The sequence below is a fragment of the Coenobita brevimanus genome, chromosome 101, assembly GCF_032717465.1.
Source record: "Coenobita brevimanus isolate Jiangsu-jjx chromosome 101, ASM3271746v2, whole genome shotgun sequence".
NCBI classification, from domain to species: Eukaryota; Metazoa; Arthropoda; class Malacostraca; order Decapoda; family Coenobitidae; genus Coenobita; species Coenobita brevimanus.
Window position 1 is genome coordinate 38,817,186 of NC_137054.1, and position 27,683 is coordinate 38,844,868.

The 27,683-nt window shown below is 40.9% G+C and overlaps 1 protein-coding gene across 1 annotated transcript in view; it reads left to right on the top strand.

The window, feature by feature from the left end:
* LOC145415010 (protein MON2 homolog) overlaps positions 1-27,683 on the top strand; it is a 1,148,323-nt gene that overhangs the window by 811,292 nt on the left and 309,348 nt on the right. The window contains exon 24 of the mRNA XM_080284427.1: positions 10,154-10,319. Coding sequence (XP_080140553.1) covers positions 10,154-10,319 — 166 coding nt within the window. The remainder of the gene's footprint in view (positions 1-10,153; positions 10,320-27,683) is intronic.

Sequence of the window (27,683 nt, forward strand, 5' to 3'; positions counted from 1 at the left end):
TAGGGTGTTTTTTGGTTTTCAGTGGTTTTCCTGCATGGTTTTCTTGGTGTTTAGCATTACTTTGGATATTCCTATGTGGAGGTCTAAATATGCCTGAATGACCAGAAGACATTGCCAGATTAAGCATAGATGCTGTACAAATATGTTAGGTATAGGTTGGAGGTTGGGTATAGGTAGTGTCTGGGTATGGTAGTGGAATAGTGCTCATTATCTGGATGTTACTGCTACCTGGACATGCCTTTGGCTCTATTATGTCCGGATACATGAGAGATGATTGTCTATCTATCTATCTATTGCCAGACGCCTCAATCCCGTTTGGGGTGGCCACAAACAAATCGCCTCCAAGTCGTCCTGTCCCCCGCCATTTCACTGCCCCGCTCCCAACTCACACCCCCCTCTCTCATATACCTCTCCACCCCATCCCTCCATCTCATCCTCGGCCTCCCCCTCCCTCTTGATGATTGTATATATATATATATATATACACACATACATACAAAATTCATACACTCGACTCTCGATTTCCCGGACTAAAAATGGGAGAGACCAGTCTGGGAACCCCAAGTGTCCGGGAATCGCAAAAGTCCGGCCCCACATACAAAAGTGCAGCCCCACATACCATTCCCCAGACTGTTACCATACTTTGTCTGAATTCTCCAATATTGTCCGGCAATTTTCTGATATTCTAGAGCATTCTGGAATGTAGGCTGCCTATACCAACATAACTAACATACACAGTTCATAAAATAACACTGACACAATAACAATAATAATAACTGACACAATAGTGGTATTTTGCTAGCTACAACCCTAAGAGTGGCTGTTTAGACAATTGTTGACGAGAATGTGGAGGGTATAATAGAAGAAGATCAGAGAGCTAAGGGAAATGAACAAGGAATGGAACACCACAAGGTGAGCCAACCACTGATCAGCTGACCATGATACAAACACACAATCATCGAATGTTATCTCGATCTTGGACCAAATTGGCAATTTTAATTGGAAAATATTTTAATCTTTATCACCATATAGGTTTGCACACCTAATTCGTTGAAATTCAGTCAAAAATTTGTGCTTAATTTGATTATTAATAGAAAATCAGGATTCAGAGCAAAAATTTCTTTGTTAGCAGAAGTATTTTGCCTCTAGCCTAACAAGTCACCTCAACAGACTCTTGTTTTGGAAACAGTAAATATCGATTTACAATGTAAATACATTTTTTTGTAATCAAAATATATATGCAAAAAAGAAGTCTGTCAAGGCGTGGTGACGATCCGAAGGGGAAATATCTGCCAACATTGGCCAGCCACTCATCAGCTGACTGAGATACAAACATGCAATCATTGAATGTGATCTCGATCTTGGACCAAATTGGCAATTTTAATTGGAAAATATTTTAATCTTTATCACCGTATAGGTTTGCACACCTAATTCTTTGAAATTCAGTCAAGAATTTGTGCTTAATTTGATTATTAATAGAAAATCAGGATTCAGTGCAAAAATTTCCTAGCAGAAGTGTTTTGCCACTAGCCTAACAACTTGTCTTGACAGACTTTTGTATAAATATCAATTTGCAATGCAGATACATTTTTTTGTACTCGAAATAGATATTTATGCAAAATAGAAGTCTGTCAAGGCATGCTGACAATCTCAAGGGGAAATATCTGCTAACATTGGGCATTTTAGCTCTGAAACCTAATTTTTAAAATAAGTCATATTAAATACAATTTTTTTAGTGGATTTCAGATAATTAGGTGTGTATGAGCCACTGTGGTGAAAAAAAATAAAATATTTTCCAGTGAAAAGTGCCGATTCAGTATTTAATTGCACTGAGTCGGGTGAGCTAAGTGAGTAGGAATAGATCCCATTGAGTTTGTCCGTAAGAAAATATATATTTTGTATTACTTATGAATTTTATTGTGTCCAAGCCCTCCTGAAATTTTACTGTGGTATGCAATAAACCATTTCTAGTGGCATTTGAGAAAGGTAAGAGGCAAATGGGATATTGCCACGAGTTAGGAACTGGTGGGGTGACGCAGTTTGGTGGCCAAGATGCGTTTCATGTATGAAAATATCTTCCTGTGTGTGTTACAAATGGCCTTTATCGAGTCAAAACCTTGCTAAAATTATACTGTGTTGTGCAGCAGACTGCTTATAGGAGAATAATGCCCAGACTTTTGTGAGAATTCCAGAATTGTACGGGCATTTATCGTGCCTTTGATAATTTTGTCTAGCCTCAACCCGTGTCCGGGAAATCCGAAATCCGGGAAATAGGGGCCCACCAAATCGAGGGTCGAGTTTTACATATATATATACATACAGTAACCTCTCAAATAACGCGAGGGTCAGGTTCCTGGAGAGGTTGCGTTAGTTAAAAACGCGTTTTTTAAACATAATTTTCCATAAGAATCAATGGTAATATTGGGGGTTCCGTTCCTGGACTCTGGGAAAGTCTACCCATTTGGAGAGTTATGCTACTCTAAATTTAAAAGCAACAATATTATTTTGAAGGAAAATCCACATAAAAAACAAAAACAGTATATCTAGGGAGAAATAAACAACATTTGAGCCCTAGTTGGGCCGAAGCGTTATTTACTTCTCCCCAAATACATACTGTTTTCGTTTTTTACGTGGATTCTCTTTCAATTCTGCTTCATTCACGGCATTGTGAAAGTTCCTCAACATTATTAATGCATTAGTAGGTCGTAAAAACACTACAGTATAAGCAACATTTTCATTACAGTAAGTAGGTCACAACAATAACAACACACAGCATCACTTCATCTATGCATCACTCGTCGTCTGCTGCTGTCCCTCCTTACCCCTCTACCCCACCTCCCGCTGCTCTCCACCCTAAATTTGTTGTCCCTCCTCACTCTGCTGTCCTTCCTCTTCCTCTGACTCCTGTGCTACTTGTGATTAAGAAAATTCCCCTAAGTTTTCTGTCTTCTTCATAAAGAACTGCTCTGTCATGGTGTGAGTGGTTTTCTTCTTTCTGTTCTGCAGCATCAAGTTCTAATAATTTAGACCTGCCATCACTTTCCTGGCCAAATTTTCTCCGAAAATGAGCCAAATTGCTCAGAATGGGGCCAAACTTCATTTTCGGATATTATAGTTCAAATAAAACCAGTTTAAGCAACATACAAATAAAAAATTGTATTTATGCATAAACTGCCACACACGGTCTATCAGCTCGGGACTGTTCAAGCAAGGCGCGCGGCTAATTTGAAACCATATAAATCAGGTTAACTGGTTACAAGGCTTTATTTAACACTTTAACGTTAAGTGCTTTAACTTACATACCAGAACAGTAAATATTTAACTTACAAATACCGTATCATGGAAAATCAGTCCAGCAAATCTTTAACAAACAAATAAAAAAGGGAGTATTCCGTTGCCTATCAGGTAAACTGGTTATATGACTTTATCTCTTGCTTTAGCGTTATTTAATAGTACTTTAACTTGCACATAAACTTACCAGAACAGTAATATAAATATTTAATTTACAAATACAGTACTGTGGAAAAGCAGGACACGATCACCTGATCAAAACAAACCGTGCGTGGTGCTTCGCTGATGTTAGAGGATTTGGCCATTCAAAGGCCGCCTCTCTTGCATAAATTTACAGTTTTCGTAATGGTTCTTTAATATTATGTTGCCTTATACTTATCCCAGCACTAACCGTGTATAATTGCGAGTGCGTTCGACGAGAACGTGTTCGGGGCGAGTTTAGTGTATACAGTATATATATATATATATTTATATATATACACTGTAAAACTTCGATATAATGGACTTCAGTAGACCGGAATTCACTTTATCGGACTCGAGGAGCTACCGGACTAAATTCCTATATATCGGAAAAAGTCTGATAAAGACAGAAGCAGTCCGGACTGTCTGACCACTTCAGCTATGTTCACCTCAATAAGGTAAATAAAAGACATGTTTATCAGTGTATAGTACAGTATTATTATATATATTATATCATTTGATTAATGTAGTGAAATTATTGCCCAGTACAGTACCAAATGGTAGTCAAAATAGTTTAAAAATCATTCATGCGATCTGGACTAATGTCTCATATATCGGAAAAAGTGCAGATTAGGAGGGGGAAGTCCGGATGTCGCTTTTAATGGAATTTCGCATTTTTCAAAATGGTTGCGGCCCCAATTAGCCCATTATAGTGAGGTCTTGTATATATATATATATACAGTATATATATGAGTAACCCCTCTACTGTCCAACGTAATAGAGCCAAAGGCATGTCTGGAAAGTGGGCCTCAGCCTCCTGGACTTGTACTTAAGGACCCTAATCCAGCCTAACTTTGAAAGCCACCTAAATATCTCCCTACCGGACATGCATAGCACCTTTTAATATCTATTTAAGACCCTATTCACATCAATAATGGACAAGCATGAAATCAGTGAAAAGGAACCAGAGAATGAGGAATTAGAAGTGAGTATGGAAAATACTTCGTAGTGTACAGGGTACTTACAGCACGTCTGTGGCCACCTTCTCTAAGGCTTTAGCAGTGGTGAAAATGCTCTTGAAGCACATACAGTAATCCAGTGTTGTGCTGCACTTACAGTAATTCTTTGCACTGTGAGTTATAATTGTTTAACATTGCACATTCTGCTCTTAATTGCACCACACCAGTTTCAACTGCCAGTTTCAGCCGCCAGTTTGCACTCCGCAGTTAATCTTTTGCACTCTAAATTCTAATTTCTTAACACTGCACAATACTGTAAATTCCCGTGTGGTCTAGTGACGAGGTGTTGCAGTTTATTCACTGTTTATTCACAAAAATGAGTACGTGCAGCATCCATTGCAATAAACATCCACTCATAACGACAGTTAGGCAGTAACTGGTGGTGAGGGAGGAGCAGGGTTGCCAGATCAAAACTCGGCCACATTACCAGACTCCTCAATTTTCATTACCAGATTTAACTTTTCATTACCAAATTCGTAAAGCAAGCATTTATTCTTCACTAATTATATATATATAAGTGCAATATTAATCACTGTCCTTATAATTAAGAGCATGTTAATTATTTTCATGCTATGTAGGCTAGCAAATTAATCATACATGTGAAAAATCCATTTGGTAATGAATTATTCTGATTCATTACCAAACGAATTTTTCATTACCAAATTGGCCCACATTTGGTAGTGAAAAGTACCAAATGGCAACCCTGACAGGGGAGGTGGAGGAAGGAAGGGGTGAAGGGGCTGTGGTGTAAACAGCTGTTCGGTGCCATGTGGCAATTTCAATTTATGGGTGGGAAAAAATTAGGATTTTAGGGGGATTTTTTTCTTTTTTTGCCATTTTTGGGTTCCAAAGATCCAGGCCCACAGTGTCCGGAAAGTGGGCTTCCGGATAGTACAGGGATTACTGTGTATATATATATATATACACACACACACACACACACACAGTATTTCCTCATTTTCCATGGGTTTGATGTTCTGCCAAAACCTCGCGAAATGTGAAACGTCGAAGTGTGAATTTAAGAATCAATGAGAAAAATAGAGGAGACTTCCGATGGGACACCTACCCTATCAGATAGTACTGTCCTACCCAAAATTAAATGAAGAATGTTTACTAGTGCTAAAACAGCATATCACAATAAACATGTACCTGAAAAGACATTAAAACTGTTATAATGAGCTGCAGCACCAAAAATCCTTACCAGAAATAAATTGTAAGACTGGCTTGAGTGGCAGGTGAAGGTATGTTGAGGGTGGATGGGCTAGTTACTAGGGGACGTGGGCCGGTTTATCAGTAGTCGCAAGATGGCCGCCAACAAATGAGCATCACAGCGCATCGTCTCCTGGGTGTCGGCTGCCAGCTGGGAGCGTCAAAGTGCGGGGAAACTCGTGAAGTGTGAAACAACTTGGAAACTTTTTTCTTGTGCGCAAAACGATGCGTTGAAGTAAAATGCTTCGAAGTATGAGTAAATACTGTATCTATATATATATATATGTATATATATCTATCTATCTATTGCCAGATGCCTCAATCCCGTTCGGGGTGGCCACAAACAAATCGCCTCCACGTCGCCCTGTCCCCCGCCATTTCACTGCCCTGCTCCCAACTCACACCGCCCTGTCTCATGTACCTCTCCATCTCATCCTCGGCATTCCCCTTCCCTCTTCCCCCCTCCACCTCACTAACACACTCTCTTCGTCAGTCTTTCACCCTCCATCCTCTCCACATGGCCAAACCACCTCAGTGTATTCCTCCTAACGCTTCCTATCACATCCACATCCACACCACAACGCTCCTTTATATCCTTATTTGTCAGCCTGTCTCTCCATGTGACTCCACAGGCTCCACTTAAATAACTCATTTCCACTGCTCTCACTCTTGACTTGTGTCCTTCCAGCAACATCCAAGCTTCACTTCCATACGTTAAGAGTTGGTATCACAATACTGTCATGTAGTACCTTTTTCACTTCCATGCTCACTTCCCTGCTTCTTATCACTGCCTTCAAGGAAGCAGCAACCTTTCTTCCCTGCTGTACTCTTGCAAGCACTTCACCCTCCAAACCTCCATCCTTACTCATCACACTACCCAAGTACTTAAACGTACTCAGATTTTCTAATTCCTCACCATCCAACCTCGCTGTACATTCACTGACTTCACCTCTTTCAAAGACCATCATATATATACTGTATACTGTATGTATATACAGTAGAACCTCTTTGGTCCGGACCCCTTTGATCCGGACTTCTGTTAATTCGGACAAAATTTAAAAATAATAAGCTCCAAAAATATGTTGAAAGTAATTCTAAAGTCATCTTCAGTATCGGCGTGGAAAGCGATCATCATTCGTTTAGTCTCGGATCACGCTAGGTCGCAACATGGGCGCCTGTTTAAACACACACTAGCATTCGTTCCATCAACTAGTTCACCAACCATTTATATTTTTACGCTGTATTTCAAAAGTTAATCCTCCTTACCATGCCACTTAATGCAAGTGTAGCTTCTGCAATGAATAAAGATGTTAAAAGGAGGAGTTTGCTTATACAAAAATGGGTCAGAATATTCTGCAGTGTTTAATGATTACTGTAGGTTATTTTTTGTACTTAAATGTGCTTTACTTGTACATCAAACATTAGCTTCTTGCCCATATGGGCATTATCAATATGCCAAAGATGACAATGTATTTTTTGCCTACATAAGTTTTATTTTTATTCCAAATATTACAGTTAATTAATTAATGTATTTTTTTGCCTACACGGGCCTTAGTCACTTACTACAGTTTAAAATGTAGGCTAGTTTCTTGTCATGGCCTTACCTGTAAATTATGCAATACAAAACTATCATACGTGATTAGTTTGGTTATTTTAGTATCCTTTCATCTTTTGCAGTTACATAGGGTTGACATATGCCACATATGTTAACACTGTAATTAACAAACATACCATATGTAGATAGTTTTTGGTATGAACTGGAGATTACCCTGATGGTCCGGACAATCTGCTAATTCGGACAACCCTTCCCCCCATATAGTCCGAACGAGAGAGGTTCTACTGTATATATATATATATATATATATATATATGCAGTATTTTGATCATCCATATATTTATGCTATTTTGAGGATTTATGTATTTAAGGCCCCAGGAATTGATGGAGTGTGTGGTGAAATGCTTAGGTATGGGGGTGAGATTGTTGTGGAGTGGATATGGAAGTTGTGTAGATTGGCTTGGGAAGAGGGAAGGGTTTCAGAGGACTGGAAATCAGGTATAATTGTTCCTCTGTACAAAGGAAAAGGGGAGAGAGAAGTATGTGGTAACCATAGGGGTATTTGCCTTCTTAGTGTAACTGGTAAAATATATGGTAGAATACTCATTGATAGGGTTAGGCATATGACAGAGGAGCTAGTTGGAGAAGAACATGGGGGATTTAGGAAGGGAAAAGGGTGTGTAGATCAGATATTTGTTCTAAGATGTTTAGTGGAGAAGTATCTAGAGAAGGGAAGGAAAATGTATGCTGCCTTCATGGACTTGGAGAAAGCTTATGACAGAATAGATAGGAAAGGTATGTGGAAGGTATTAAGAATATATGGAGTGGAGGGGAAATTGTTGAGTGCTGTGAAGAGTATGTATGAGGGAGCTAGGGCTACAGTGCGAGTGGATGGTGAGCTGAGTGAGTTCTTTGATCTCAGTGTGGGACTGAAACAGGGGTGTGTGATGTCTCCATGGCTCTTTAATATATATATATGGATGGGGTTGTAAAGGAGGTGCAAGGTAGGGCGGTGGATGTGGGGCTGGCCCTAATGAATGAGGGTGAGATTTGGAAGCTTCCGGTGTTGCTATTTCCTGATGATACAGTATTGTTGAGTGATGATGAATGGGAGTTGCAAGGTTTGGTGAATGAATTTGGGACAGTGTGTAGGAGGAGGAAGCTGAAAGTTAATGTAAACAAAAGTAAAGTTTTGGTGTTTGAGAGGAATGAAGTCACAGAGTGTGCAGTGAGGTTGGATGGTGAGGATATGGAGAATGTGAGTGCATTCAAGTACTTGGGTAGTGTGATGAGTAAGGATGGAACTTTGGGGGATGAAGTACGTGAATGGGTACAGCAGGGAAGGAAGGTTGTTGGTACACTGAAAGCAGTGATGAGAAATAGGGAGGTGAGTATGGAAGTTAAGAAGTCACTGCATGATGGTATTGTGATCCCTACCCTGACGTATGGAAGTGAGGCATGGACCTTGCAAGAAGGGAACAAGTCAAGAGTGAGAGCAGTGGAAATGAGTTACTTGAGAGGAGCATGTGGAGTGACGTGGAGGGACAGGTTGACGAATGAAGAAGTGAAGGAACGTTGTGGGGTAGATGTAGATGTGGTTGAGAAGATTAGGAGAAATACACTGAAGTGGTTGGGACATGTGGAGAGAATGGCAAATGAAAGACTGACTAAGAGGGTGTATGTAGGTGAGGTGGAGGGAGGGAGAGGAAGGGGTAGACCGAGGATGAGGTGGAGAGATGGAGTTCAGAGGTATATGAGGGAGGGGGGGGTGAGTTGGGGGGAGGGTAGTCAAATGGTGGGTGACAGAGTGACTTGGAGGCATTTTGTCTGCAGCCACCCTTTTCGGGATTAGAGCATCGGGCTATAGATAGATAGATAGAATAGATGTATTTAAACCAAAATTGTTTATTTATTTATTTATTTTTTTGCAAAATGTTATTTCACAAAGTAATTATTTTAAGTTATTTGAAAGTAGAATGACAAAAGGAAAAAAAGTATCTGGTGCAATGATGGCGTTGATAAGAAACAGAGGCTTGAGTGTTGCAGTTGCATAAGGCTTACATGAAGGAGTGTTAGTGCCAACTTTAACATATGGATGTGAGACTGTAGTGTGGCATGAAAATGACAAGTCAAGAGTAAGAGCAGTGGAGATGGGACTGCTGAGGAATGTATGTAGAATATAGAGGGTGGATAGGATATGAAATAATGTGATATGTGAAAGATGTGGAGTGAGGAAATCAGTGCACACCAGAATCGAAGAGAGTGTACTGAGATGGTATGGTCATGAGGAGAGAATGGATAACAAGAGAGCGGTGAAAAAGGTATATCTGAGCGAATTTGAAGGAGGGTGGGGGCGAGGTAGGCCAAGGAGAAAGTGGAGAAATATGGTGGATGAGTGTGTGAGGAAGAGAAATATGGAAGTTGGTGAGGCTAGGGAACTGTCAAGAAATTGAGCTGGTTGGATGAATATTGTGAGGAGAAGTGCGTGATGAGGGATTTGGCACCCCATTTTAACGTGGCAGCGTCCGGATTGACTCTGTCGGATACGGTAATGTGAAGCAACAAAACGTGGTGAATGTTTTTGGCATATCCGATAGAGTCAGAATTCCAGGGGCTTGAATGATGAGCAAATGGAAGCATGGCCTATTGGACTGGAAATTTGGCTGTCTGGACATTGCTATTCCTCACCCTGTTCAAGGGTGGGAAAGGAGGTCCGGATAATGGTGATGATGATGATAATAATCTCTATCTATATAGCTAGGCTGCTTCCCCCAAGGAAAGGGATAATAATGGTATTTCAAAAAAATATAACAACATTTTGCATAACCTAGGAGGACACTGTACTGTAATGCTCTGTCAACAGAAGATATCACAAATGTAATTTGTTTCTTACATATAGATTTGTGGTTAGTGACTTCGAGCGACTGTGGTGGGTGTTGTCTGGCTGTGTGTCAGTGCCAGTTCAGGGGGATTCTTCACCTTTCATCCTTCCGTCATTCACTGAGGTTGTGCTCACTCCACTTCAGGAGGGGGTCCTCCAAGCCCTTTCTGCTGTTGAGAAGGAGGTAGGTGGTACTCTGTGTCTTGGTGTGTATGTATATTTACTTAGTTGTGATGTACATGAAATGAGTTATGCTCGTGGGGTCCTGTCTCTGTTTCAAAATAGACCAAATTTTGCTTTTAGCTCGTTTAAGTTTTTAGACTGGACGATCTCTTTGTCCAGGCTATTCCACAGATCCACTATATTGCTTTATATCTGTATGAAAAACTATATTTATATCTATCACGCAACTTGGCTCTTTCAGTTTCGTTGCGTGTCCTCTTGTTACTCTCCCATCCCATACAGATCTGTTATCTCAGTTTTATCTACTCCCATCATGGCCCTGAACACTGCAATCATGTCGCCCCTCTCTTTCCTTTCTTCTAAGGAAGGCAGATCTAGCTTTTCCAGCCTCTCTCTTTACAACAGATCTGCCAGGCTAGGGACCATCTTGTTTGCTTTTCTTTGTATTCCCTCAATCTTGTTTATATCTTTCTTCTTGTGTGGGGACCACACTACTGCTGCATATTCCAACCTGGGGCGGATCATGGCCACTGTCAATTTTTTCATAATCTCCTCATCCATGTAATGAAATGCTACTCTTATGTTAATCAAGAGTTTATACGTCTCTCTATCTGTAATCTTGTTAATGTGTTTTTCACGTGACAAATTATCCTGGACCAGCACTCCCAAGTCCTTCACTTCTTTCAGTTTTGTGATTTGTTCATTATCCCTCAAATAATTCAGTGATGGTCTCTTGTTATATTCACCCATTTCCAATATTTTACATGTTTTTGCGTTGAATTTCATTCCCACATCCGGCTTCAGTCATGAATCCTATCCAGGTCCTCCTTCAGCATTTTACAGTCTTCTTCAACTTCACCTTCCTCATGATCTTCGCATTATCAGCAAGCAGACTTGCATAACTGTTCATTCCATCTGTCATATCGTTTACTTAAATCAGGAACATTATGGGTGTCCTATCGAGGTCCTCCTGCAGCATTTTACAGTCTTCTCCAGCTTCTGCTCTCCTCATGAGCTTTGCATCTTTAGGAAAAAAACTTTCATAACTGTTCATTCCATATATACCATATCGTTTATGTAAATCAGGAACATTATGGGTGCTAACATCCAGCTTTGTGGGACTCCACTTGTTACTTTCCTCCATCCAGACATCCTGTCTTTTATTACTGTCCTCATTTGTCTTTCTCTCAAGAAGTCTCTCATCCACTCTAAGAGGTTCCCCTTCAGTCCTGTGTGTTCCAGCTCCACATTATTCAATTTGGGGGTACCTTGTCAAAGGCTTTCTCCAAATCTAAATACACACAATCCACCCAACTGTCTCTCTGCTGTAGCACATCTATTGCCCTTGAGTAGAAGCTCAGCAGGTTGGAAACACACGACCTTCCTCTTCTGATCCAAACTGACTTTCTGCCAAAATGTCCACCTCCTCCAGATACTTTATCCATTTGCTTGAGTGACTGGCTTAGTTGTTAACAAAAGCTGTCCAAACCAACATTAGTGTACTCGTATATTCCTCCTTTGCTTTTGAAATTATTTGATGTTATATTCATAATGATATTAATGTTATGAGTTTATGAAGCACAAAAAATGAGAATTACAGTTGGTATAACTGAAAATACATCATTAGGATGCATTTGATTCCAATTCTTGCTGTTCACTACTTCGAGGTATGGGCAGTGCTTCACTAAACTCACCTTCTACCCCAACTGGTGTGGGCCAATGAAAGCCAGTATTCAAGGCCAAGAGGTCCTGGCCAATGAAAGCAGCTCACATGTGGGATGATGTCATGGGTTGATGTGCCAGGCCAATGTTTATGAGTCATAAACTCAGCCCAGCTCAGGTGTGTGATAACGATGAAAAATGCACCATAACTGCAGGAGTGCAGATTTTCATCTTGCAGTGAGACCATAAAATAGGCAACTTCGCACAGTTTCAAAAGTTTTTAGGACATAAAATAATGTAGAGTTGCATTGTTAAAGTCCTGTTGGTGTCTGTGTGTAGCCAGGGCAAGTGACATTTGAATCCATGTAATTTCTGGGTAATACTGCAAGTGCTATTAACCTGTACCATCCCAGGCATTTTTTTCAATTTTATACCCACCCAATCCCGGACCAAAAACGGAAATTTTTTTTATTGCATAAAACAATGAATGGATGAGAAATAGGGGCATGGAAGAAGTTGAGAGGTGGAAGAGAGAGTTATATGTAGAAAGAAAGAGAGAGGTGAAAAGATTAGTAAGAGAGAGTAAGAAGAAAGTGGATGAGGAATTTTGAAGGAATTTGAGTGTAAAGTGGAGGGACTGTAAGAAAATGTTCTGGAAAGAGGTGAAGAGAGTAAGACAGGGTGGAAATGAAGTTAGCAGGGAAGTGAAAGATAAAAATGGTAGATTACTAGTGAAGAAGGGAGAAAAAGTGAGCAGATGGAGAGAACACTTTAAGGAATTGTTGAACATAGAGGATGGAAGTAATGCGAGTATAAGTGGCTGGGGAATGGCTGGGAGAAGGAGGGAGGTGAGAAGACAGGAAGAAATCAGTAGGATGAAGTTGTGGAAGCAATGAAGAAAGTTAAATTGGGGAAAGCCCCAGGAATTGATGGAGTGTGTGGTGAAATGCTGAAGCATGGGGGAGTGATGTGGAAGATGTGCAGATTGGCCTGGGAGGAAGGTAGAGTCCTGGATGATTGGAAGTCAGGTATAATTATTCCCTTGTACAAAGGAAAAGGGGAAAAAGAAGTGTGTGGTAATCATAGGGGCATTTGTCTTCTTAGTATAATAGGAAAAGTGTATGGTAGGATACTTATTGACAGAGTTAGAGAAAGAATAGATGAATTAGTTGGAGAAGAACAGGGAGGCTTTAGGAAGGGAAGAAGTTGTGTAGATCAGATATTCATTCTTAGATCTTTAGTGGAAAAGTTTCTAGAGAAGGGAAAGAAGTTGTATTCAGCGTTCATGGATTTGGAGAAAGCATATGACAGGGTGGATAGACAAGGATTGTGGAAAGTATCAAGAATAAATGGAGTGGATGGGAAGTTGTTGAATGCTGTGAAGAGTATGTATGATGGTGCTAAGGCTGCAGTGCGTGTGGATGGTGAACTGAGTGAATTGAAGGTTGGGTTGAAACAGGGATCTGTCATGTCTCCATGGTTGTTCAGTCTGTACATGGATGGGGTAATAAAAGAGGTACAAGGTAGGGTAGTGGATGTTGGAGTGGCCCTGGTGAGAGAGGGCAGTGTTTGGAAACTTCCTGTACTGTTGATTTAGGGTATCAAGTAAAAGTCTCTGTGACTCAGACTTTACCCTGTATATCTCTTTTCTAGCCCTGCGATTGGCAGCCAAGTATTCCTCCTTGTTACCACCCTTCTTCCATTCCTGGAAAAGCCATTGTTTCTCCTTAACTGCAGGTTCTCCACCCTCATCCCACCACCAAATTACTTTATGTTGTGGTGGACCTCTTGTCCAACCGCGTACTGCATCAGTAACTCTCAAAAAGCTATTCTTCAGGGCTATGTACTGTTCATTAATGCCTCTGTCTACAGCTCCTTGTTCAGCCACACTCTCCTCATTTGGTCATTCAAATCCAAAGTTATTATTATCTTTAGGGTTGAGTTCTTCAGAGTACAATGAGTCCCTGAAATACACAAACTCGAAGTATGAATTTCCGATGGTACGAAAGCGATAAATGTAGGACAAATTCCACAGTACGAAAGTATCTGTCTTGGTACGAAAAACGATACGAGAGGAAATACGAAACATTCAAAATGGGCGCGCTGCACAGCGCCGCGCTCGCTTGCAGCAAGAAAACGAACTAACCCCTCTCTGGTTAACACATTTTCTCACGCTTCCCAGTCGAGTCACGTCCATCCTCTCCTCTCAGCGTCTCTGTAAGTTACGCTGTTTTTTGCTGTTCTTCGCCTTTTCGTATTTTCATCATGCCTCCCCAGCACCCTGCATCATCTCCAGCATCAGGGGATCCAGGTGCAAAGAAGAAACAGCATTGTACTGTCATTCTTGAGAGGAAATTGGAAATACAGTAGTTAGATTGATTTATTTACCGGTAAATGTACAATGAAAGACACGACTATCTTCCCAGTTCAGTCTGAAGAAAATTTACACCAGGCGAAATACAATGAAAACCCTGTTTTTACTAGTGCATGTTTCAAGTGGTTCAATTTTTCCACGCTATATTTGTCAGACTTTGGGAAGATACCTGTGTCTTTCATTGTACACTTGAAGCAGCAGAAAGACCTTATCAATTCAATGCATAATCCTCCAGCTTGTTTCTGTAATTTTCTGACAACTTTCAGTTTGGCAAATTACTTTTTCTTGCTGAAAAATTTCCTCCCTGTTATTATCGTCACTTTCCCCTACGATCATTTCCAGCACAGTGGAAGAAACTCAACGTGCTCAAAGGTGGATATCGTTTCCCAATTTCCCAACTGGAGGTTAGGTTAAGTTAAATTTATTAGGTACAGATAAGCTCGGTTAGGCCAGGTTTAGTTAAACACTTAGGGAAGAACAGTCCTTTCCGCCATTATGTTAACGAAATAAACAAGAGTTGTCACCAGAACAGCTAAAAATGACGGGGAAACAGATTTAATAAGAAACGTTTACTGTATTTACCAACCCAGAAATAATCTGAAAAATATAACAGACTATCAGGAAGAACTGCTTAAAGTAAAACGTATGTCTAGCCCCTTAAGTGGCTGTGGGTTCAGATATTTGCGTGCACCCGTGGTCGGCCTTGGGACCATTTTTTCAAAGTTCTAGAATCAATTTCTTTTCTTACATATGTGAAAAGACTCGTCTGGCACACCTGGCTTCCCTCCACCCCCCTAAACCCATCCTGTGATTTGCTATGATTCATGTAAGAATTAATAAAGTTAGGATGAGTGTTACATCAGCATGTATACATCGGCCGAAAACATCTGGGACGAAGTGAACTGTGAATGCCAGACTGCTTGAGGTGGTAGAGTAGGGTCGTGTAAACACACCAGTGACCCTCATTCCCTTCCCATAATTGCTCGCAGTTTTTTTTTTAGCTCACCCTAACTCAATGTCACTGACACCAGTACAGTAAGGTGCTGTTCAGGGCCAGCAGTTATGAAAGGAATAATGGAATACATTATTGTTTGTATCAGTCCTCTCTCTCTCACTCATACATTAGGTGACCAGAGTCCCGCTTTTTGGACGTCTGTCCCGCTTTTTTTATTGTGACAAGAACGTCCCGCTTTTTGAGCAAATTATCTTAAATGTCCCACTTTTAGAAAATTTCTAATGCATTAGATATAACATGACCTCTTATGAAATTAGGATGAATTAGAAAAATTATGCATAATCCTAGCCAAATGAAACACCAAATTATTAATATAAAATCTGTAATACTCACTATACTCATTTTTTTTTTTTTTAATCAAGGCGAAGATGCACTTGAGAGATTGGTGATTATTGGCTGAATTTTACATTACTTCATAATCTAGCATTATTAACTGACAACAAATATATGAGGGGGAAATTTGAGTTAGTAAATATTATTTGGACATGTTGCATTCAGTCAATCATCATCAACCTGTCAAGTGCGTCTTCGCCTTAAAAAAAAAAAAAAAAAAAAAAGAGAGAGAGAGAGAGAGAGAGAGAGAGAGAGAGAGGAGTATAACTGGTAACTTTGGTCAGCCCATTCACAGTACCGTACGACATATGGTCGGTATGTTTGGAGTTCGTATGATTTAATCCCCGAGCTAGGCAACTATGGCCATATAGCCCTGCTAGGTTATAGGAGCGCGCTACCACTCCCGGCACGGCAGCCCCAGGTGAGGCTCGAACTCGCACTCCCCCGATCACGACTCCGATGCTATACCACTGAGCCACTGTGCCCCCAGGAGTTCGTATGAGATGTTAGTGTTTGATTAACAGCCGCAGGATGAGTTGCAGCGTGGCAGCGGTCTGTCACACACACACACACATATACTGTATATATATACCTGTATATATATATATATATATATATGCAGGTATATATATACAGTATATGTCGGTCTGAAATATACTGGGAAGAGTGATACCGAACGAAGAATGTGGAACTGAATGCTAACCTACGAGAACATGTGGGACCAGTACAGTAAAGAGTTGTTCAGGGCCAGCAGCTATGAAAGCGATAATGGAATATATTATTGTTTGTATCAGTCCTCTCTCTATCACTCATACACATAAGAACAAACAAAAGAATGAGCAGTAAATGTACACTTAACTCTAAGGAGCAGAAATAACTGTGCTCAGTCGGTCCGAAATATATTGGGAAGAATGATTCCGAACGAAGAATGTGGAACTGAATGCTAACCTACGAGAATGTGGGACGAAAGAGTAATTTTTTTTCTGATTAGCAAATACTTTTGTTCCATATTGTCTCTTAAAATTGTAAAACTCATAACCTTTCGTGTAAGCATACAGCCTAAAGACCATGCCAGTTCAGTTTATATTCCTCAAGTTTGTCTTCTATATTTTTCTGACTATTTTGAGGGAGGTAAATTATGTTCTCTTGCTGAAAGAAACTTACTCAAAATTAGGGCGGATGTAACATAAACATTTAAACATAGGCGTGGAGTGAAGAGAATGCCTGACTGATGGTATGGTAGAGTAGGGTCAAGTACACACACCAGTGACCTTCGTTCCCTTCCCGTAATTGTTTGCAGTTTTTTATAATGCCCTAACTCAACGTCATTCACACCGAAACAGTGAAGTGTTGTTCAAGGCCGGCAACTACGAAGGGGTTAATGGAATACTGTATGAAAAATTCAAAATGAGCGCGGTGCATAGCACCTCACTTGCTTGCCGAGAGAAAATGAACTAACCCCTCTCTGGTAAACAAATTTTCGTGTGCTTCTCAGTTGAAGCCACGTCCCTCCTCTCCTCTCAGCCTTGCTGTACATGAGGATATTTTCGCAGCCCTTAACTTTTTCGTATTGTTTTGCCATGCCTCCCAAGTGCCCTGCATCATCTCCAGCATTTGGGGAGCCCGCTGCAAAGCAGCAGCAGCACCGTACTCTAATTCTGAAAAGGAAATTGGAAATTATAAGACCCCTTGAGGAGGGGCAGGAAGTCTTGGAGATTGGGCGTGCTTTAGGCCTTGCTGTTTCAACCATTGGAATTGTGACGAAGTAAAAGGAGATGTACAAGAATATGGCCACCCTCTCTACAATTGTATACAGGTATTGCTTACTTCTTAATAGGGGGGGGGTGAAGTTTAGATGGAGGTCTGAGGGGGTCCTGGGACGCATCCTCCCATTTTTATGTGTATTTCAATGGGGAAAATTGTTCAGATATACGAAATTTCGAATTACGAAAGTGTTTTTTTTGGTCCCTATCCCTTTCGTATATCAAGGACTCACTGTATATTCCTACACTGTCAGAGTCCCACAATTTGTGTACAGGTTCAATTTTTTCATCCAGCAAGCCATTTATCTGAGTAGGTTCTAACTCTGCACCTATTCTAACTACCGTCAGTGACTGTGTGGGGGTAACAAAAACTGAGTCTACCAACTTGGCCTCCCCTCTGGTTTGTGTTGGAAAAGGCAATTGACCCATAATAAGGCTACCTCCTGGACTCTTGAACAACTGTCCTTTATTTTTCTTGAAAGTCCTGCCCGGAATCGTGCTAAGTCTGTTCTTCGCTCTGCTAAAAACAATTTCATCAGTACTAAATGCTCCCAACTCTCCAACTCGAATTCTTCCTGCTCCTTCTGGCACCTTGCCAAAAACCTTTCTAACAATTTACCTCATCATCCTTCCCTTGTCTTTTCTACTCTGATGGTTCTGTAGCTATTTCTTCTACTGATAAAGCAGATCTCTTTGCACAGACTTTCTCCTCCAATTTCACCTTAGATGATTCCGGTGTGCTGTTCCTCCATCACTTCCTGCCTCTGACTTCCTCATGGCTGACATTAAAATTTCTTCAGCTGATGTATTTTCTGCCATCACTGGCCTCAATACTAACAAGGCATTTGGGCCTGATGGAGTTCCTCCTGTTGTTCTCAAGAACTGTGCATCTGTGCTTACACCCTGCCTAGGCAAACTCTTTTGCCTTTGTCTGTCAACTTGTACCTTTTCTTCTTGCTGGAAGTTTGCTCTCATTCAGCCAGTCCCAAAGAAGGGTGACCACTCCCAACCCTCCAACTATCGTCCAATTGCTTTAACATCCTGTATTTCAAAAAGTTTTTGAGTCAATTCTCAATAGAAAAATTTTAAGGCATCTTTCCTATCACAACCTTCTTTCTGATCATCAGTATGGGTTCCGTCAGGGACGCTCCACTGGCGATCTTCTCACCTACCTTTCAGACTCCTGGTCATCCTCCTTTCGGGACTTTGGCGAAAGCTTTGCCATTGCACTTGACATCTCAAAGGCTTTCGATCGAGTCTGGCATAAATCTTTAATATCCAAACTGCCCTCTTACGGTTTCTATCCTTCTATCTGTGCCTTCATCGCTAGCTTCCTTTCTGGTCGTTCTATAGCCGCTGTTGTAGACGGCCATCGTTCTTCTCCTAGATCTATCAACAGTGGTGTTCCTCAGGGCTCTGTCCTATCACCAACTCTCTTCCTTTTATTCATCAATGACCTTCTAACCTGTACATCTAACCCTATCCACTCATACGCTGATGACTCCACCCTTCACCTTTCCATTCAATTCCCGCAACGCCCATCTCAGCAGTAACTTCAACAAACAAGGGATGAGGCTATGGCATACCTAATGTCTGACTTGGCTCGTATCTCTGACTGGGGTAAAAATAATCTTGTTGTTTTTAATGCATCTAAGACTCAGTTCTTACACCTATCAACCCGTCAAAATCTTCCACAGGTATACCCACTAATATTTGATAATATTCAGCTTAATCCTGCATCATCCTTGAACATGCTTGGGGTTTCATTTACTCGGGACTTATCTTGGAAAGATCATATTACATCTCTTGTAAAATCTGCTTCCAAGAGATTGGGTGTGCTAAGCCGACTCCGTTCTTTCTTTGCCCCTGCACCATTGTTGACTCTATACAGGGGTTTTATCTGCCCCTGTGTGGAGTACAGCTCTCATGTGTGGGGAGGCTTCCCACATACAGCTCTTCTCAATAGGGTGGAGTCAAAGGCTTTTTGTCTCATTAACTCTCCTCCTCTTACTGACTCCCTTCAACCTCTGTCTCTTCACCGCACTGTTGCATCTTTATCTCTTTTCTATCGCTACTTTAATGGTCACTGCTCCTCTGAACTGTCTGCATGCATTCCTCCACCTCTACGATGGGAGCGTAGCACCTGTCTAGCAGCAAACTCTCATCCCTTCTCTGTCCAACTCTCTAATGCAAGAGTTAACCGTTACTCCCAGTCCTTCATTTATGCAACAGGTCAACTCTGGAACTGTCTCCCTCTATCTGTATTTCCTGCTGCCTATGATCTCCAGTCTTTCAAACGCGGTGTGTCCAGGCATCTCAAAATGAACGGATCTTGAATTTGGCTCTTTTGTATTTTGTTTTCCTCTTGGAGGGAACTGTTATTGTGGGCTCATGGCCTTTGGTTCCTTCTTCCTCGCATAAAAAAATAAAAAAAATAAAAAAAAAAAAAGAATCCTCCACGGTAATCTGATCCGATAATCATTTTTGTGGGACCCACGGTATCAGATTTCACATTCTGTTTAGCCAACCTTATCCCTGAGCTCTGAAGATGATCAGAGGTTTCCTTCAGTTCTTTTATCTACCGGTATATACGTGTTTCCATCTTATTCAGTACTGCTGCTGTTATACGGCATTTATATCTGCCAAGTTGTATTAGAGGTCTAACTAAATCAAAGGACTGTGCCTACTTAGTTAAAAACCCTGTAATGGCTAGATTTACTTTGCCGATAATAGGTAACATTAATTTCTCCACAACGTCTGCAGAAATGAAGATTTTCTGTACACCCAGATCAGAAAGAGTACATGCTGATATACTTCTATTTTCCATCGTTACTATCACATCTGCAATATGATCTGCAGCTGGCATTGTTACTGGGGTATTTGTTTTCTCAACTGTCATGTTGACACTTGAGGGTTTAGGAACCTCATACTTGATCATCCTTAGGCACAAAGCACTGTGATGATTGTCTCTTTTGCACATGAAACAAAGATATAATTTGCTCTTACAGTCTGTGGAAATGTGTCCTGAATTCATGCAAATTATACAACTCGCTAATTCCTTCAGCCTTACTGTTCTAGAAGTGTAATCCGGATAACTCTGACAAGATACACTGGAATGTTGTTCTCTACAAAACACACCAACCTTCCTTCCCCTTACTGTGGAAGTTTTTATCTCCTTATTTGCATCAGCTTGTCCATTCCTTGTCTTTATACTTTCTCCTCAGATTTCAAGGAGCAAAGAAAAGTGCCAACCTCTTCTTTATTTACAGGCTTAACCATTCCTGACGCATGTTTTACAGCCAGTTGGTTAGTGGTTCTTTTCCTTATTTCAGCCCTCTGTATACTTTCAGCAGGTTTTACTGTTCCTTGCAAATGTTTACAGAGTTGTATTAAACCCTTCTCAATCTTCTCACAGGAGAAATGATCCTTTTGGTACCTAGCATGCAAGGAATCGTTGGTTCTAGGAAGCAGCTTTAAGAATGCAGTTCTAGGAAGCACCTAATCTGCTGCTTTTACATCTTCGTAAATACCTAAAGCTTTTACATTACAACTCATTGGAATCCAAAAATTTTGCAAGGAATCAAAATCATGTTTAGGTATGGGTAATTCAGTTAGAGGTTTCAGTAACTGAGTAATGACCTGCTCCCTATCATCATAATTCTGCCTAAGGATAGTCAGAGCCGCCTCATAATTATTTTCTTCAACAGGCAATTTTCCTGTCAACTTGTAAGGTGTGCCCTTGACCTGCCCTAACAGATAGGAGACTTTACTTACATTGGAGACTTCTGTCATGGACTAAGTATTTAAATTGATCCCAAAAGGATCTCTAATTTTGCTCCCCATCAGACTTTGTGAGTGTAATTTGTGGTAGTGCCGCTTTACTCTGCAGTTCCACAACTTGAGTTTCTATGGTGGTATTAGCTAATTTTGACTCAAACAGCTTCACGATTGTTATATATTCCTCTAAGTTACTTTCATATTTGGGATTCTCTGACACCAACAGATCTTTACCCTCTCCTTTCATTATTGCTGCTTCAAAAAATTGTATTTTAAATTTTGTGGTAGGTGGGGGCACTCACCATCCACTCACTTGATGTAGTGCTGCATTCGGGTGTCTGCCCTTTCCTCTCCTCCATCCTTCTTTCCATCCATCCTCCTCTGTTTTTCTTTCCTTCATTCTTTCCTCTGTCTTCTGCCTGCGGGTGACTTTACACTCCCTCTTGTGTCTTTCTTTCCTTCATTCTTTCCTTATCCTTCTGCCTGTGGGTGACTGTACACTGAGTGACATGCCAAATGGTTTCCTGTACACCAGAAGACCATTTACTACGCTGGGTGGTAACCATATAACCAAATTTTGGCGTCTTGTGGTTTAGTGGGTAATAACGGTGCTCCACTCGGATTGAGCCGGTGAAGGTTTATAGTTTATATCCAAGGGATGGTTGGGGTTTATTACTCACGTAATGCAACTCAGGGATGAGTGAGGCTGGTCACTTTCATCTTAAATGCCAGGACCAACTTGCTGAGCCCTGGGCCCCCATGCTTCTAATTGGGCAATGTAGGATTGGATAATGAATGAATGAATGTATTTTAAATTTTGATTTCTAGAATTAACAATAAATTTAACTGAGCCCAGAAGCAATTGATCATAGTAAATTTTGATGATTGTAGGGAAGGCTTTTTCTTTTTAAACCTATTTCCCTGGGTTGTTAAACCACATGGGTTGTGCCTTCGTCCCCAAAATCATATTTCTAAATAAAATAAATTACCAGAACTCAGAAGCATATGATTCATTAATATTCCATTGGACTCCCCCCAAAAAGTATAGTACGGTTTCTGTCCCACGAATCCCACACGGCACACATCAGCTCAGCATGTGAGTGGGAACCAGCTTTTCCGTCCGTAGCTCGGTGTCTGACACTCTGCTGTGCGGAGTCGAACCCACAAATCCAACCTTGAACTCTTAGATATCTAAAGCCTCAGCACACATCTGTATTCCTTATTTGGGACAGCAAAATGTCAGAAATTTTCTGCACTCTTTTCTGACAGGTGTTAGTCAAACAGCAACAAATATTAAATATAAATGCTAGAGGTCTCTTAGGAAATTAGGGTATAACTAATACTCTAACTCACCAGTAATTATCTCCTTATATCCCAGCTAGTCCCCCCAATATGGCCAAATCATAAGGTTACTTTGCTAGATAGAGTCGGAATAACAGATGACAATGGGCTTGATTTCACAGTTGGATTGTCTGGGCCTTTCCAAGTGTCCTTGATATTACTTCTTACGAAGTGCGGCTCAAACGAGTTTGAGGAATTGAATGAAAAATGGTGAGTCTCTCTCCTCTCATAGGAGTCAGAGATGCCAAATATTATTTAATTACAATTACCTAAATACAGGGAATTACTTTGTGAAATATAAAAGGAGAGTCCATGATATTTACAAGGAAAATCTAACTTAAGTTAATCTTAGTTTTAAATAAAACTAAAGCCAAATACTGTCTTCGCTTTATCTGTATCAAGATGTGTTAGACCTTCCCCCATTTTCCCGTCAGGATACCACGTCATCCTACCATGCAGGCACAGTCATGAGAATGGAAACTTCCTAATTATTTACACGTAATTACAATATAGTTGTCCACAAATTAATTAGTTAATAATAAGAATTATTAACCAGAATTATTTTTCCCTGGGGGTAGGGGGGTTTTTCAAGAATACTCCCCCAGTATCCCTGCTTGTCGTAAAAGGTGACTAAAAGGGTTGGCGGAGGGTTAGTGCCCCTCCCCGGAAAACAACTAACTAAAAAAAACAAACAATAAGCCTCGGACAAGGACTGACCAAACGATGACGACCAAGGACCGGACAAAGGACATGGTAATTGGAACTTGGAATGTAAGGGGAGCAAATGATGAGGTGAGAGAGAGATTGTCCAGGTGCTTGAGGGTGCGAAAGTGGATTTATGTGGAATAACTGAAACAAAATGAAGAGGAGAAAGTGTGAGAGAATGGGAGTATGGATGGGGTATATGTCCAGGGGTAGGTGAGAATGAGAGGGCAAAGGAAGGAGTATGTATAGTTGTAAGTAAAAGATGGAAGAGGAGCATAAGACAGTATGGATCAGTTGGGTCAAGGATTGTGTGGGTAAAGTTGAAAGTTGGAATACAAATGTGGGCGATTGTGTGTGTGTATGCACCAACGCAAGATCGTGCTAGAAGAGTGAGAGAAGAGTTCTGGACAAATGTAGAAGTGTGCATGGAAAAGTTTGGAAGGAATGAGTGTTTTTGTTTGGTGATATGAATGGTAAAGTTGGGAATGTGAAGGTGGATGGAATAGTTGGTGAGTGGGGTGTGCCTGCTGAGATAGATGAGAATGGGAGTGCGTTAGTGGACATCTGTGCTGGGAGGGGGTTGGTGATAGCCAATACCCTCTTCAGGCATAAAATGATCCACAGGTATACATGGCAAGTGATGAGAAGGGTGGGTGGTGAACTGAATGAAAGGAAGGCAATGATTGATTATGTGTGTGTGGATGAAAGGATGCAAAGATGTGTAAAGGATGCAAGAGTGTATAGAGGTTGGGGGAGTGGACTTTCTGACCACTACTTGGTGGTGGCCAGAATTAGAATGCAAGTAAGATGGAGGAATAGAAGAAGGGAAAGACGAGAGGAAGGAGTAGTTGCAAGGAGAGTGGAAAGGTTACAAGAGGATGAAAAAAAGGCATAGTATAAGAGAGAAGTGGAGGAATGATTGGGCAAATATGAATTGGAGCAGATGGGAGACGTGGAAGGTGTGTGTAAGATATTTACAGAAGAAATATGTGCAGCATGTGATGTGGTGTGTGGAAGGAAGAGAAGACGGAGGGGGGTGCAAGGAACAGCGTGGTGGACTGAAGAGGTGAAACAGGCCGTGGCACGAAAGAAGAAAGCATACAATGAATGGATGAGAAATAGGGACGTGGAAGAAGTTGAGAGGCGGAAGAGAGTTATATGTAGAAAGAAAGAGAGAGGTGAAAAGATTAGTAAGAGAGAGTAAGAAGAGAGTGGATGAGGAATTTGGAAGGAATTTGAGTGTAAAGTGGAGGGACTGTAAGAAAATGTTCTGGAGAGAGGTGAAAAGAGTAAGACAGGGTGGAAGTGAAGTTAGCAGGGGAGTGAAAGATAAAAATGGTAGATTACTAGTGGAGAAGGGAGAAAAAGTGAGCAGATGGAGAGAACACTTTAAGGAATTGTTGAACGTAGAGGATGGAAGTAATGTGAGTATAAGGGCTGGGGAATGGCTGGGAGAAGGAAGGAGGTGAGAAGACAGGAAGAAATCAGTAGGATAGAAGTTGTGGAGGCAATGAAGAAAGTTAAATCGGGGAAAGCCCCAGGAATTGATGGAGTGTGTGGTGAAATGTTGAAGCATGGGGGAGAGATAGTAGTAGAATGGATGTGGAAGATGTGCAGATTGGCCTGGGAGGAAGGTAGAGTCCTGGAGGATTGGAAGTCAGGTATAATTATTCCCTTGTACAAAGTAAAAGGGGAAAAAGAAGTGTGTGGTAATCATAGGGGCATTTGTCTTCTTAGTATAATAGGAAAAGTGTATGGTAGGATACTTATAGACAGAGTTAGAGAAAGAACAGAGAAATTAGTTGGAGAAGAACAGGGAGGCTTTAGGAAGGGAAGAGGTTGTGTAGATCAGATATTCATTCTTAGATCTTTAGTGGAAAAGTTTCTAGAGAAGGGAAAGAAGTTGTATGCGGCTTTCATGGATTTGGAGAAAGCATATGACAGGGTGGATAGACAAGGATTGTGGAAAGTGTTAAGAATATATGGAGTAGATGGAAAGTTGTTGAATGCTGTGAAGAGTATGTACGATGGTGCGAAGGCTGCAGTGCGTGTGGATGGTGAACTAAGTGAATTTTTCTTTTTGAAAGTTGGTTTGAAACAGGGATGTGTCATGTCTCCATGGTTGTTCAATTTGTACATGGATGGGGTAATAAAAGAGGTACAAGGTAGGGTAGTGGATGTTGGAGTGGCCCTGGTGAGAGAGGATAGTGTTTGGAAACTCCCTGTACTGTTGTTTGCAGATGATACTGTGTTGTTGAGTGAAGACGAAGGGGAGCTGCAAGGCTTGGTGAATGAGTTTGAGAGAGTGTGTAAGAAACGGAATCTAAAGGTGAATGTAGGGAAGAGTAAAGTGATGGTCTTTGAGAGAGGTGAAGTTAGTGAATGTACAGCGAGGTTGGATGATGAGGAATTGGAAAATGTGAGTACGTTTAAGTACTTGGGTAGTGTGATGAGTAAGGATGGAGGTTCGGAGGGTGAAGTGCTTGAAAGGATACAGCAGGGAAGAAAGGTTGCTGGTTCTCTGAAAGCAGTGATAAGAAACAGGGAAGTGAGCATGGAAGTGAAAAAGTTACTACATGACAGTATTGTGATACCAACTCTAACGTACGGAAGTGAAGCTTGGACATTGTTGGAAGGACACAAGTCAAGAGTGAGAGCAGTGGAAATGAGTTATTTAAGAGGAGCCTTTGGAGTCACATGGAGAGACAGGCTGACGAATGAGGATATAAAGGAGCATTGTGGTGTGGATGTGGATGTGATAGGAAGCATTATGAGGAACACACTGAGGTGGTTTGGCCATGTGGAGAGGATGGAGGGTGAAAGACTGACGAAGAGAGTGTATGTGAGTGAGGTGGAGGGGGGAAGAGGGAGGGGGAGGCCGAGGATGAGATGGAGGGATGCGGTGGAGAGGTATATGAGAGAGGGGGGTGTGATTTGGAAACTGGTCAGTGAAATGGCGGGGGACAGGGCGACTTGGAGGCGATTTGTTTGTGGCCACCCCAAACGGGATTGAGACATCTGGCAATAGATAGATAGACAGAACTAGAACATAATCTCGAGGTTAAAAAGCTGCTCGAATTAGTCATAAACGCTCTCTGGTTTTTCCTCTGCAATCAACAGGGACAGCTATTTTAAAAAGGAAAGAGCACAAATACAACTCTGAGGGAAAAGATTTCCCACAACTTGTGCTCAATACATTTTATCCAAAAAGATCTGACATTACCCCTGTGTCCAAAGTTACCCCATTTTGCGGTAACGAAAACCTTTATAACCAAGTGCTTTGTAATGAAAGGGTCACTGTACCTGGTATGTCATCAGAATTAAATGCTATTCTTGTATTCATTAAAATATTATATGATCCTCCTGTTATTTATTTGTTTCAGTGGTATTATTCTGTGTTGTATTATTACATCTAAAAATCTTATTGTGTGATGTCTTGGCATTGTCTTCCATCTGCATTGTATAGCTCCTTTTTGGTTTTCTCTTGCGTCCACCCATCTTAGTCACATGACATTTAATAGTTATGAATCTAGTTTTCCACTACTGGTGCCTGAATAGTTGATGTAGGTTCTCTTGCAGCTTCTTGTAGCCTGTCTTATCTATGATTTGTTTCATAATTTTTGCATCATCAGCATACATATTATTATATGATCAGACCACATTTGGCATATCATTTACATAAGACAGTACGGGTACAGTCTGGTATCATTATACGAGTATGTGTTATGTGATAAATTGCTTAGGATGATAATTAAGAAGTTATACCCTATTTTAGATTAACATTTAAAAATTGGTAGTGATTTTGTAAGAATGATATTTTCAATGGCCACCTTTGAGAATCACATGCAGACATGGTGATGCATGCAAGCCAAGATAACCTGCCAGTGTTTACACTCACTGTGATTGTCAGCCTCTCTTTCTGTTTTGTGCATGAAAAGACCACTGAAATGCTATTGTTATTGCCAGATGACAGTGCAATTGCTTAACAAATAATGCAGTGTGCAGTATCAATAGGTAAGGGGGTGGGACGGGAGAGGAGGGGGGATGTGTAATGGAGGAAGTGTGAAAGGAAGGGGGGCTTATGTTATTTCTCACTTTATGTTGATCACACAGGAGAGGAGAGTGTGAAATACTGAAACTTGTGACTTTGAAATCATGTTAACCTTACATACCCAGCTTCACCTTGACAGGTCTCCAGTCAGCTGACTGAGACAAGATGGCCACCCAATGTTTACATTCACTCTGATCGTCTGCCTTTTCTTTTATTTTGTTCATGAAAGACCACTGAAACAGGAGATGTTGCTTAGACCTGAACACTATCAGACATGTTCCCCCCAGCCATGTCAAAACCGTCTTGATTTCAGGTGCATAGCCCACTGCAATTATTGTTACATG